Below are 11,831 nucleotides of genomic sequence, written 5' to 3' on the forward strand. Positions count from 1 at the left end.
CAGGCGCATCCATTATGTACTGGGGACGTCACCCCGTTTTCTGTCAGTGCTTGTGGAGGTAGCGCTCTTGCCTTGCGCACCTGCCATGGACCGAGGGGTTAGTTTACTCAGCTGGAGGATGCTTCTGTGGGAGTGAATTTAATCTCACCAGTGCATTCCCGAAGCCTTCTTTTGTTTTCTTTAATCTGAGCCTCCAAGGGGGTTGTCAGGAGTTGGGTTGCTCCAAAGAGGGAAGGCTCCCGAGTCCCAGACCCGGATGCCAGGAGGCTTCCCCAATACCATCTAGTCCGTCGTTCGGCTTTTAAGGCCAGACCCGTTTTACGGGAGCAGCAGCTGAAGCCGTCTGTGGCCCTGCTACTTGCCCTGGGTGACGAAACGTCCAGACCTGTAGGGATTTTTTAATAAGAATTTATTTGGGCCAAACCGAGGACAGTTGCTGGGAACCCAGATCTTCAACACTGCGGGGAAAGACAGTTCTGCATTTGGAATTACGGCAGGAAAAGAGTAGGAGAGGGTGGGAGAAGGCGAGGCAGGGGCTGGGCTACAGGATGGTTAAGATCACGTGCTCACTTGAGGGTGGTTTTGCTTATTTCAGAGGTGGGTCCACCTAGATGCACAAGAACAATGGACAGGGCTGACTTCAAACCTTCCACCAAAGAAGTGATAGGCCTAGGGCCTGACTATGCACCGTGACCTGCCCAGCTAGGAATTTAAGATCAGATGGCCACCCTGTGGGGTTACCGTCCGTAGACAGGGGTGTCCAACCTTTTGGCGTCTCTGGGCCACACCGGAAGAACAGTTTTCTTGGAGTACACATTAAATACACAAACATTAACAAAAACTGATGAGCAAAAAAAAAAAAAAAAAAGGTTTTAAGTACATTTACGATTCTGCGTTGGGCTGCATTCATAGCCATCCTGGGCGGCATGTGACCCGTGGACCACGGGTTAGACACCCCAGCCAGAACCTGTTGTCTCATCCGCATTATGACGTATACATTGTATATGATAAGATATATAGTCTGTAACAGAATCGACGGCCAGAAATGTGATGTGCCGTGATGAAGTGGCATAGACAATGTAACACAGCATCAGAAGAGAACTTCAGACGCTACCTAATTCAGCTGCTTCATTAGGCGGATAAGGACGTGGCGTCCCGGGGAGGCTGAGGCACCGGTCCAGGGACACTGAGCGTTCCCAGAGGTCTCTAGTTTCCATCAGATTCTCTGTGGCAGGGGCGAAGCTGGGGGCTTCCTAGACAGCCAGCACGCACCCTCTGTCCCCAGGAAGCAGTGGCAGTGCAACTGTGGCCTACCGTCCTGCAAGGGCCTGAGCAAAACGCGGACTGTACTTTGATCTTAGATTAGTGTTTGCTGAGCAAGTTCAGACTCTTTGGAACTTGACTATTATGGGTTTCAATCCTGTGTAGGAGCTTTTATCATCTGCCCGGCGTGTTATTGATAGGAAAAATATTTGAAGGCGTGTGTAGCCCACAGGGCTGTGCTGACGAATTTCACCCAAATTTTACACACACACACACACACACACACACACACCCATCATCGCACTGTGCACGGGAGGCTACTACTCCTTAGCATTTATCACACTGGGTAAACGTATTTCCTTGTCGTCTCATTGGGCGGTGTGTTGCTGGTGGGTGAGAGCGAGGCGCTCAGCAGGCTTTCGAGAAAGAACGCGTGAGTGAATGAATGGGCAAAAGCGTCAGCAGTGCTGGTAAAACACGGAGAGGTGGCATGCCTTAGTTTTCATCCTCTTTATAATGCAGTTAAGTTTTTTTGTATTGTTGGCACTCTTAGATTCATCTGTTCCCTGGCCCCCAAAACCCATGTACTTTTATTAAGCAATGTCACCCCCAAAAACTTCAACGGAAAAGTGCGTTAACCGGCACTGTCTTGCTCAGATCAGCAGTCATCCGTGTTGTTGGATGGATGGATGAGTGTTGCCTGCAGTGTAGCTTATCTTTTGGCTGAGGAGTTGGAAATTTTCAGGTGCACCTTCTGGTATATAAAGTAAGGTGCTTCAGTGAGTTAAGCATTGATTCCTCTGGGAATGGACCCTCTTAAATTAGAGTGGGTTCAAAAAAAGCAACACGAAATCAAATAGGTAAGAGACGCTTGCTCATTGACTCATTCATGTGGGGGGGCAGTGGAGGGGACTCTGAAATAATAAAATAATGATAGAGCCATGGCTTTCTTGCTCAGATGAGATCGGATTGCCCCTCTCCCTTCCACCCAAGAAAAAGCAGGGGGGTCCTTGCGTGGCCGTGGCCCTGGAGGCCTCTCCTGGGAAGTGCCGGGATGGAGAAGACACTGTCCAGTGTGGTTAACGTCACTCTGTGTCCCTCCAGGCCTCGCCTTGGCCATGTCTCCTCCCCTTTCCACTATCCCCCGGTTGATGAGCTTCCATTCTCCCTCTTCTACCCTGACTTCTACCCCAATCCTTTCATTCTCCCGCCTTGGATCCGAGGACACATTCTACGCTTCCCAGCTCAAGTGACTGACTTCAGTTCAGAGCAATTTATGTTTGTATTTTAATATTTCTCTCTAGCTAATAGATGGTACCATTCCCCGCTCCCACCTCTGATGAGGAAGATTCTTAGAAAGGACATACTGTTTTGGTTGGAAGGTGTCTTTTACATGATATTCAGGGCGTTTTATTACACCAGTTAGTGATGACCCAGTGTGCTGTGGGCAACCAGGACCATTTTTTCCCCAATGGTCAGTCTTGACATGTCCAGAAATGTGTTTAGCTAGTTAGAAAACAATATAAATATGTAGCTTTCCCTCTTCCCTCAAGGTGTGTATCTTTGCTCGCTCGCTCTCTCTCCCCTAAGCTCCAAGGGCCCATCTTCTGCTTCTGTAACTTGCTTCCTGAGCCCACGCAGCCCAGCTGGCTCACTTCTTCTACCTCAGTGACTTTCTAAATTTTCACTTGTATTTGAAAAAAAATAAATGAAAAATTTATTTTTATAAATATATACATATTCTTAGAACTGTAAGCATTGTAGGAAAGGATGTGTAGAAGGACCTTAAGGTAGAATTTGTTGCTTTGTATATGTGGCAATGCTGACTCTTGAAATCCTGTTCTGAGTAGCTCTTGGCTACTTTGCGCAAAGGTCTTGACTGAATTTCTTAGTGCGCCTCAAAGCCTGCTCCCCACTTTTGTGAAATATAAAGGCTGGTCCTCTGAGTTTCAGGGCATCGCGAGGTGGGGAACTCTCTGGGTTAAGATTGCTTGTGAGTCCTCTGCCCTTTACCTGGTGCTGTGGCCAAGGTGCAGGTGCACCTTCTTCCCTGTGGCTGTTCCATGCTCCTGGAGCAACCTGTTGCTTTTAGGGCCAGTAAAGGGCATTAGGGGCTAGACCCTCTTCTACCTTTCTATCTATCTCCCGCCCCCAAACAGGCTTATTGGAAATATGACCCCCTCGAACAAAGGGGGGTTAGAATTGGCAGGGCCTGATGTCGCTGTTGGGAAATGTATGAGCCCCCGAGGGGGAAGGGCATTGTCCTCAAACATTGTATCTCTACTCCCCTCGTGCTGCTTGGCATCTTCTCCAGTGTTTTTAAATTTATTTTTGTTCCCATCTCCTCTTTCCGTCTTGATCCCTGAAACTGGAATTAGATGACCTTAATTTTATCTGCTTTCCTGAAATTATTCAAAGTGAGTTAAAAATGCCAGATTCATCTTAAAATTCCACATGTCAATATTCATGTTCAAGTAGAAAAAAACGAGCTGTATCAGTCAAGCACATTGCTTCCCATATCCCGGAGACAAGGAAATCTCTGTGATCGACCCAGGGCTGCCTTCTTCAGTGCCGGCGGGTGCTTATTGGTACACTTGTTTTCATTTAGCTTCTTTTGAGTGGATTCTCGTTGACAGGTCTCGGACTGTAGCAGTTAGGTTTCGTTGGCGTAGGTCATTTTGGATTCATGTGTGTTTTGTTCATAGTTAAATAAAGCACAACACCACACTGGGAACTTTCGAAAGAAATCAAAAATTTTTGTTCCAAATCATCAAAAGTTCCATCCTTTCCTTCCGTCCTTCCTTCCTTCCTTCCCTTCCCTTCCCTTCCCTTCCCTTCCCTTCCCTTCCCTTCCTTTCCTCCCATCCATCCATCCATCCATCCATCCATCCATCTATCCATCCATCCATCTCTGTGTTCTTACGAGGCTTGTGGACAGGGACAGCTAATGTTGGTGTTACCTGGAGCATAAGTTCTAAAATATTACCAGCCTGGCTGACGTGAGTTCCCACCCCCACGTCAGGTCGGTATTCTTTACGTACGTAAGGCGGGCGGGTGTCGGCGGGTTTGATGTAGTGCAGCCACGTAGCCATGATCGTGTAACTGGGGTAGCAGAAAAAAATGAAATCAGATGATTCCCTCAAAATAGGGTTTTTTGAGAAGGTTTTTTTTTTTAACCTGGACATTTAGTAAATATATAGTGTAGGCCAAATTGAAATGGAGCATCGAAATATTCTTTGTGAAAAGTAATTCATTGAAGTTTTCTATTGTGAGCTGGCCGTTTTCTAAGCAGATAAGGTGTGAAAACACAGTCCCTGTGTGAGGGGCTTGCTCTGTAGTTGGGCAGGTGAGATATCACTTTAAAAGACAGTTCACAGTGTGGGGTTATGTGCACAGTAGGTCGGCGGAGTGGCTTGGATGCTGGGTTCTGGGAACTTGGAGAGGAGGTCCTTGCTTTCTAAGGTTGGACTATAGGATAATTGGGCAGTGGGGAGAGCAAATTCAAATAATAAGGGTGGGAGAGGAGGAGGATCTGGGCTTTCATTGCTGAAGTGGGAATGGCAGAGGGAGGGGTAGTTTAGAGCAGCGGCTTATCCGATGCATGATAGTGAGGTTAACCCTGACTTGTCGCCCTCCTTTGACTGAGGGTTTCATGCCTGAGGGACGAGGGGAAGCACAGTGTCTTCAGTCTGGAGGGTGATGGGAAGGGGAGACGGGTGAGTTTTAGACGTTCTGAGGTCCCGGTGGTGGGAGCCTGGACACTGGGACATGGAGCAGGTGGTCGGAGGTGGAAAAGACGGAGGCGGGGTCTCGGGTCAGGAGCTGTCAGTCTTCCTCTGGGTTAAAGGCTAAAGTCATGGCTGGCGTCGACATGTCCTGGAGGTGGCAGGGCGCTGAGAGAGGGAGACCCGCCTGCGTGTCGTGTGTGACACAGGGTTCAAGGAGGATGGTGCAGAGGCCACTGGGTTTAGGACACTTGAGAACTGAGAACAAAGTTCGAGGGGAATAGTTGGAATTGGAACCCAGAGTCCACGAGCTCTGTGATTAAGTAGGTGATAAAGAAACGAAACCGGGGATGGGGAGGGTGGAGGAGGGTACAGGGAGGAGACATGGTGATGGACAGGGACTTGACTTGAGTGGGGACACACAACACAGTGTGCAGATGACGTGTTGTGGAATTGTGCACCCGACCCCTGTGTGGTTTTGTTAACCAGTGTCACCCCAATCAATTCAATACAAAGGAAAAAGAAAACCAGGAAGCACAGGCCACATACATGTTGTGTTCACGTGCCTGCTTTGCAGCCCTTTTACGTAACTAAGGTCCTGGCAGGGAGGTAAAGGGAGGTGGAGCTCAAAGCTGTCCAGTTAGTTACCGGTTGAGAGACTAGTTATAGTAACGAGAAGGCATCGTAAGTGTGAAACCATTAGTTATTTGGATTCCTGTGAATCAGTTTTAAACTGGCCCTTATTTCTGAAGATAATTGAAATTTGATTGCAACTTTAATGAAAAGAAAATGAGCACAGATGTTACTGAAAATTACATTTTTACTAACTACTATTTTTGTTTAAATCTCAGTTTCTATGCAGATTTCGGACCTCTGAACTTGGCAATGCTGTACAGATACTGCTGTAAACTAAACAAGAAACTAAAAGTGAGTACCGTGCTGATGTCTATGTTTCGGGGTTCAAAACTTGACCGTGAGGCTGACCAGCGGGAGTGTTGCGTGCACCCCATTTGGTTGGGTAATTCTGAGCTTGGGAGATTCATGTGAGTTGTTCACACAGACGTTGAACTTGATCCTCCTGGGTCCCCTACAAAGGACATGTTCACCTCTTTCATTTTTCAGGATGAACTGACATACGAGCTGAATGAAGTCATTGCAATAGGGATCTAAGAAAGAAAGCACAAAACCTTCCAGGTTGCCGTTAATGAGTCTATCAAATTCCCTCCCAGGCTGGCTTTCCTGCAACCTAGGATCTGCCCCTGGACAGGGTTGCCGGGTGAGGAAGGGCTCACGGCCGCGCGGCGGGAGCCTGGCTCAGACGGTTTTCTGCCCGATCAAGATTTAAGTTTTTGCGTGTTTCTTGAATGACTGTCTCTGTAGCGTTAACAGCCAAGTAAGAGGGAGGAACTGGCAGAGACAGAGAGCGTGGGTTTTAATGGTTATGGCAGCATTTGGATCATACATTCAATGTCCATCTAGATTTTTTATTTCATGTGTGGTTTTGTTTCTGTTTTTGTTTTTTGCCCTTCATTTCTAAGCATACACGAGGAAAAGTGACATCTGTGTTCTTAGTGTTGGTAAACTCCTTTCATTGCATGGAAAGAAATACTTATTTTTTCTTCCAATTTTCTAAATGAGGATCTTAAGTAGAGTGTTTCAGTTTGGAAGGTGAAATGCTACATTGCATCCTCTTAAGGATAATGGCCAAGTTATACTGCTCCTGTAGTTTGTCCTTTCTGCTGGGTAAGACGTTCCTGGTGGGGTTGTGCCTCGTCCCTGGAGCTGCTGATCACCTTTCGCTTTGATTTTTACTGAACTTACATATAAAAGACAGTCTTTGGTGGAGAATTTCCTGTCAGATATGTTGTATATTTATGAACTCACATTTTTGCCATTGAGCTCAAAATGCCAAATGGCCATCAAACGCCACCAAAGAGATTTTTAAAGTCAGTAATTATGTAACATAAGATCCGTTGCAATGAACTTTTTAAGGAGTTAATTCACAAAGTCTTGTCTGACTTGAAAAACGTGTGTAAATTCCTTTCCCTAAACCGTTCTTCATTTTTCAGAAAAGAAGCGACAGCCTACAGTTTAGAAAGTTGACATTTTTGTAATCACCGAGGAAGCACATGATCTCCTAACACGGGTTTCCTATAAAAATCTAAAGTGGACTTTTAGTGGATGAGTTAACAAGGAAAGGATGGCTCATCAATAATTGTTCATCGTAATACCCAGTTCATTTCTTCCCCGGGGGACCCAGGGATTCCGTTGCTTTCTTGACTAGTCCTGATCGTATGCACGCAGTTGGTATGACCTGGGTATTAGAGTGAACAGTTTGCGACCCTACAGCCACCTGGAGTGATCGAAGAGAAAGGAATCATTATTAGGAAAATAACATTCCTGTCTGACTCGGTGGGCTACTTAGAGCAACTACACAGGTAGGAGACCTGGATAAGGCTTTTTCTACCGTATTCTGCCCTGAACAGTGTGGGTAAGTGGGTACAGGGCCTCGTTTTGATGCGCTTTCATTTGCAAAGCTTTCTTTCAACATTATGAAAGTTTACTAAAGCCTGGACAGTCCCCTTGGTTCCTTTCGGTGATCAGGTGATCTACTGGACACCTGGAAGGACACTTCTAGCTTTAGTACAATTAGGGGCCACCCTGTTACTTGCTGAAGGGATGCCTTTTTCAAAGCCCAAATGTTAATGAGTCAGTCCTAGGTTATGTTAAAGCACACCTCTCTCTATATTAGGAGAAAAAGACCAGTTTAAAGCTGTGATTGCTTCCACCCTGTAGAATCTGTTGCTTCCTCTAAACAGGGATTGTAGAGCTCTCATGGAGAGAATTACAGTAGAAAACATGCAAGAGAGCTTTATAAATTTTAAAGTCCCATACAGAAGAAAGTGACTCATGGAACATTTGTGACTGCCGATGGGAAGTCCAATAAAGGCAGTTCTTCAGCCGAGCGCAGGAACGCCTCTGCAGCCTCATGGCTGCTGTTTATGTGTGAGAAAGCCATCTGATATGACTTCAGGAATTGAAATGACCACCTGGTCCAGGCTCCTGAGTTCACAGGTGCAGAGGGCGGCCCAAGATGCATGTGACACGCCCAGGGCTGCCGGGAAGAGTCGGGGCTAGAACTCAAGGCTCTTGACTGTATTTCTTATCCGTGCCCCTTCTCCCTGCCATTGACGGTCTGTCGCCTTCCACGCTCATCCATGGCGCTGCCTGGCTGACTTCGCCTTGCCCCATCGCGGCCTCGAGGCTCCTCTGCCTTTGTGCACCGGCGGCACACTCCAGCCTCTTTGCTCCACAGAGCCCAGGCTCCAGGCTTTCCTCTTCTGATTGTGTCTTCTTATTACACCTCCACATTCTGTTTCTCAGCCCCATGACATCTGCAGACGTCAGTGTCCCTCTTGGTCCGTCAGCTCCCTGCTGATGTCCTTGCCTGCAGCCCACGGTTGCCCACTGTGGTTACCTTCAGGCACCTTGCACCTTCTGTCTTGCTCACCTTGACCACTCCCAGCCTTGGCGTCTTTCCCAGTGGGTGAGGTTGTGCCCACATTTCACTGATTCACTGACCACGGCGGTCCCTGTGCCCCACCCTGCCCTGCCCTGCCCTTTATCCCAGACAACACTGCCACACATGTGACGCCCAGTCGGACTGGAAGGCCCTGCCCGCGCTGGTGAAGTAACTCCCTGTTCCTTCAGACCTTGTTCAGGCACCACCAGTTCTAGGAAGCCTCTCCTTGTCCCTCTGTATGCGGGTGGAGGCGCCTCCCTTGTTTGTGCAGGTGCCCATCACCGGGCAATCGTAACTACTCCCTGTGTGCGTCTGTCCTCCTCACTAGACGTGAGCTCCTAGGGGATGGAGACGTGCCTTAGAATTTTGTGTCCCCCGTGCCTGCACAGGGTCACCGAAGCCATGGAGACGTCTGTGGATCTTGACTCACCGGGCCTCTCTTATCCTCTCCCCCGAGCTTGCCCTCGGCCTGTTGACACCTTGGCTCCGCAGCGATTTCTTCATTCTTTGCTGTCTCACCTTTGTCCTCCTTACTCATTGAAACCGATCCAATGTCATCTTAAACGCCCGAGCTGATGGCAACTACTTGGTCCTCCAGCCCCTCTCCTTCTCTGAGTAGCTTAGCACCACTTTAACAACGTCCCTGAATTCTCCCGTGTGGTTTCCTGGCTCCGCTAGGCACATCCGATTTTTGACTTGGGAAATTTTTATTTTTCCTAGTAAACCTTTTATGACTTGCTCTCCCTGACTTGCTCTCCCTTTAGAGGGTGCGTTGTGTAGATGGGTAATATTTCACAGTGAATTCTCTTCCAAAACCAATTTACCATTTTTCATCTGCACAAAGCTACTTTTCAAGCTGGTGATTTGAGGTGGTGACTTACCGCTATTTTTTGTGTGTATGTCAGTAGGTGCTTTCTTCCCAATAGCCTTCATTTTAATGATGTTGATTAGAATGAAAAATTCTCCATCAAACAGCTGCATAGATTAAAAAAAGCCAAAAAAAAAAAAAAAAAAGAAACCACTGTCACCAACCAAAAACCTGTTTCTTGTTTTAAACTATCTGTTAAAAAGTGTAAGTACAAGAGTTAAGGAGTATGGGGTCGTCGTTTGCTATTTGGGACCCACAGTTGCCGTAATGAGGGACGTAGAGAAGGGCAGTTTGTGAAACCAGAGCAATCTGGAAAACTGTGTAATTACTTCATGTAAAGTGTCATCAATGATGGATAGGCTAGACCAGCAGTGATTAATCTGCTATTTCGGGGGAGTCATAAACTTGTGAAATTATAAGTCACATTTTGTGTGTGTTTACATATTTCTTCACAGAGGATTTTTGACTTCTTAGCAGGTGCTGAAAGGGATTCTCTGGACAATGTAGAGAATACGACAGGGTAGACTCTCAGGGCTTCTGGAAGGGAAGACTGCACTCACCAAAGATGGAGAAGTGGCGCTTTAAACGGCAGAATACCTTGTTCAAACTCAGTCATTTAAGAAAATCTTTGCTACTGATTCAATAAGCTGAAAGTGTTATAAACATACATGATTCAAACGGCTTTTTCTAAGCTAGTCAGTACAGTTTTAACTGTTGATTTCACTTCCCCTCAGAGAAAAATAAAACCCCAGCCTGGGGTGAGGTGAGGGTGGGGGTGGGTGGCTGGGTGGGTGTGTATCGAGGAGTATTACTGAAAAAAGGGGACATTTTCTAGGGCAGTGATTTTTTTTTTTAAACCTTCTCTGATGAATCAACGGGCCAATTATAGTCCTCCTGCGGACTATTTGTGAAGGTCTGAAAGCATATTGACAGAAATGTAATTTTCAATGTACAAAGGAGTCACGTGCCCCGCTCAGGGTAGAACGGGAAGGGGTGGGCACGGTGAAACGGACGATTGCATGGGATTGCATGGGAGCACGAAGCGCCCGGCAGGTGGTGGGGGCTCCTGGACGGCCCTGCTGCTGAATGAGGCCGCGCGCAGTAATCCTACCCGGTAACTGGGCACCGGCCCCGGCCTCGGGGCGTTGTGCACAGGAACTCTTTTGATACAGTGATCAGACCACCCACATTAGGAGCACTAAAACATGTCGAGATTCCTTCGCTCGCGAGGTTATCTTCTGCTTCAGGGTCAGGGGCTTCGGGGGAAACGAGGCCAGCCACCTTCTGGAGGCAGTTCCTGCTGCTTAAAGGTGTCGGGGTCCGAGGCAGCATCGAGTGGCATGGGAGGGAGCGTCCACAGAGCTTGCAGGGCCTGGGGACCCGGTGGCCCTTCAGAGATCCCCAGGCGAGAAGAACCCCGTTGGTAGAGAATCCCCCAAAGCCTTGGGCAGTAGTAACAACGAGATCCAGTGATGTTCACAAGCCACTTTTCTGTGACATGTGGACTTCGATGTCAACCACACATGCCATTTCAGGAACGAGACATACTGCGTTTGAAATGGGAATGGGCTGCAAGAGACCCCCTCCCTCCTTGTTTTTAAGGAAACCACGGCCCCTGGTGCATGGGAGCTCTGAATGAAAATGTAAACCGTATTTTGTTTTGTGTACAGCCAAAGACAATTTTCAAGAATATCCCTTTCCTGGGAAAGTTGGAGGTAAATCACGTAGAGGTCATGGCCGCTCCCGGGAAGACCTGCTCGTTTTATCGCTTTTGCATTGAGAGGGACCACCGTTGCTATGGAGATGCTGGTTGCCGTGGCCAGTGCTGGGCTAGCCTGGTCAGCTGTAAGAGAATGATGCTTTGGTCCCCACGGACCGCGGGCTGTGAGCCGCTTCGTGTGACCCCTGTAGCGGTGCCAGGCTGTATCTGTCAGTAACGAGCACATGACCCAGGCTGACCCATTCGCCTAATGATTCTCGGTGGCACCGTTCAGCATGGCAAACTGAGGGCTGCTGGAAAATCGCCGCCTTTACATTGGCTGTTACCTCTTTTCTTTTCTGGCTCTGCACTTCCCTGCTGTACCTATGGGTTCCAAACGGTTCAGTGGTCTGTGGTCTCCTGTCCCGAGCATGATTTGTGCAGGTCACCATCATCCAAGGCCAGCCCGGGCCCTCTGTGGTCGGGCAGCCTGTCCTCTTTGTCTTCCTCCCTCCCTGAGTCACCCTGGCTTGTGCCTCAGAAGGAGTGACTCCACTGGAATGCACCCGGCTCTCCTTTCTGAGACAGAAAGTGGGGCCAACTCCTCGCTCGTAATTGATGATGTTCTGACACAGCTAAACTGCAGTCAAGTGGCGCTGTAGTTTACCAGGACTGTTCACTGTTCACAGGCGCTCTGCCACGCCTGTCCCGGTTTACACGAGAGTGCTAAAACTGTCACTCTCCCTCAGGTAA

At 48.0% G+C, this 11,831-nt stretch overlaps 1 protein-coding gene across 4 annotated transcripts in view; it reads left to right on the forward strand.

The window, feature by feature from the left end:
• Nucleotides 1–11,831, forward strand: part of CDC14A (cell division cycle 14A) — a 118,153-nt gene that overhangs the window by 20,190 nt on the left and 86,132 nt on the right. For all 4 annotated transcript variants that reach the window (XM_045203788.3, XM_045203789.2, XM_045203787.3 and 1 more), the window contains exon 3: nt 5,840–5,915. In XM_045203788.3, the coding sequence (XP_045059723.1) occupies nt 5,840–5,915 (76 nt within the window). The remainder of the gene's footprint in view (nt 1–5,839; nt 5,916–11,831) is intronic.

Source organism: Desmodus rotundus, chromosome 12 (genome assembly GCF_022682495.2).
Source record: "Desmodus rotundus isolate HL8 chromosome 12, HLdesRot8A.1, whole genome shotgun sequence".
In the NCBI taxonomy this organism is placed as follows: Eukaryota; Metazoa; Chordata; class Mammalia; order Chiroptera; family Phyllostomidae; genus Desmodus; species Desmodus rotundus.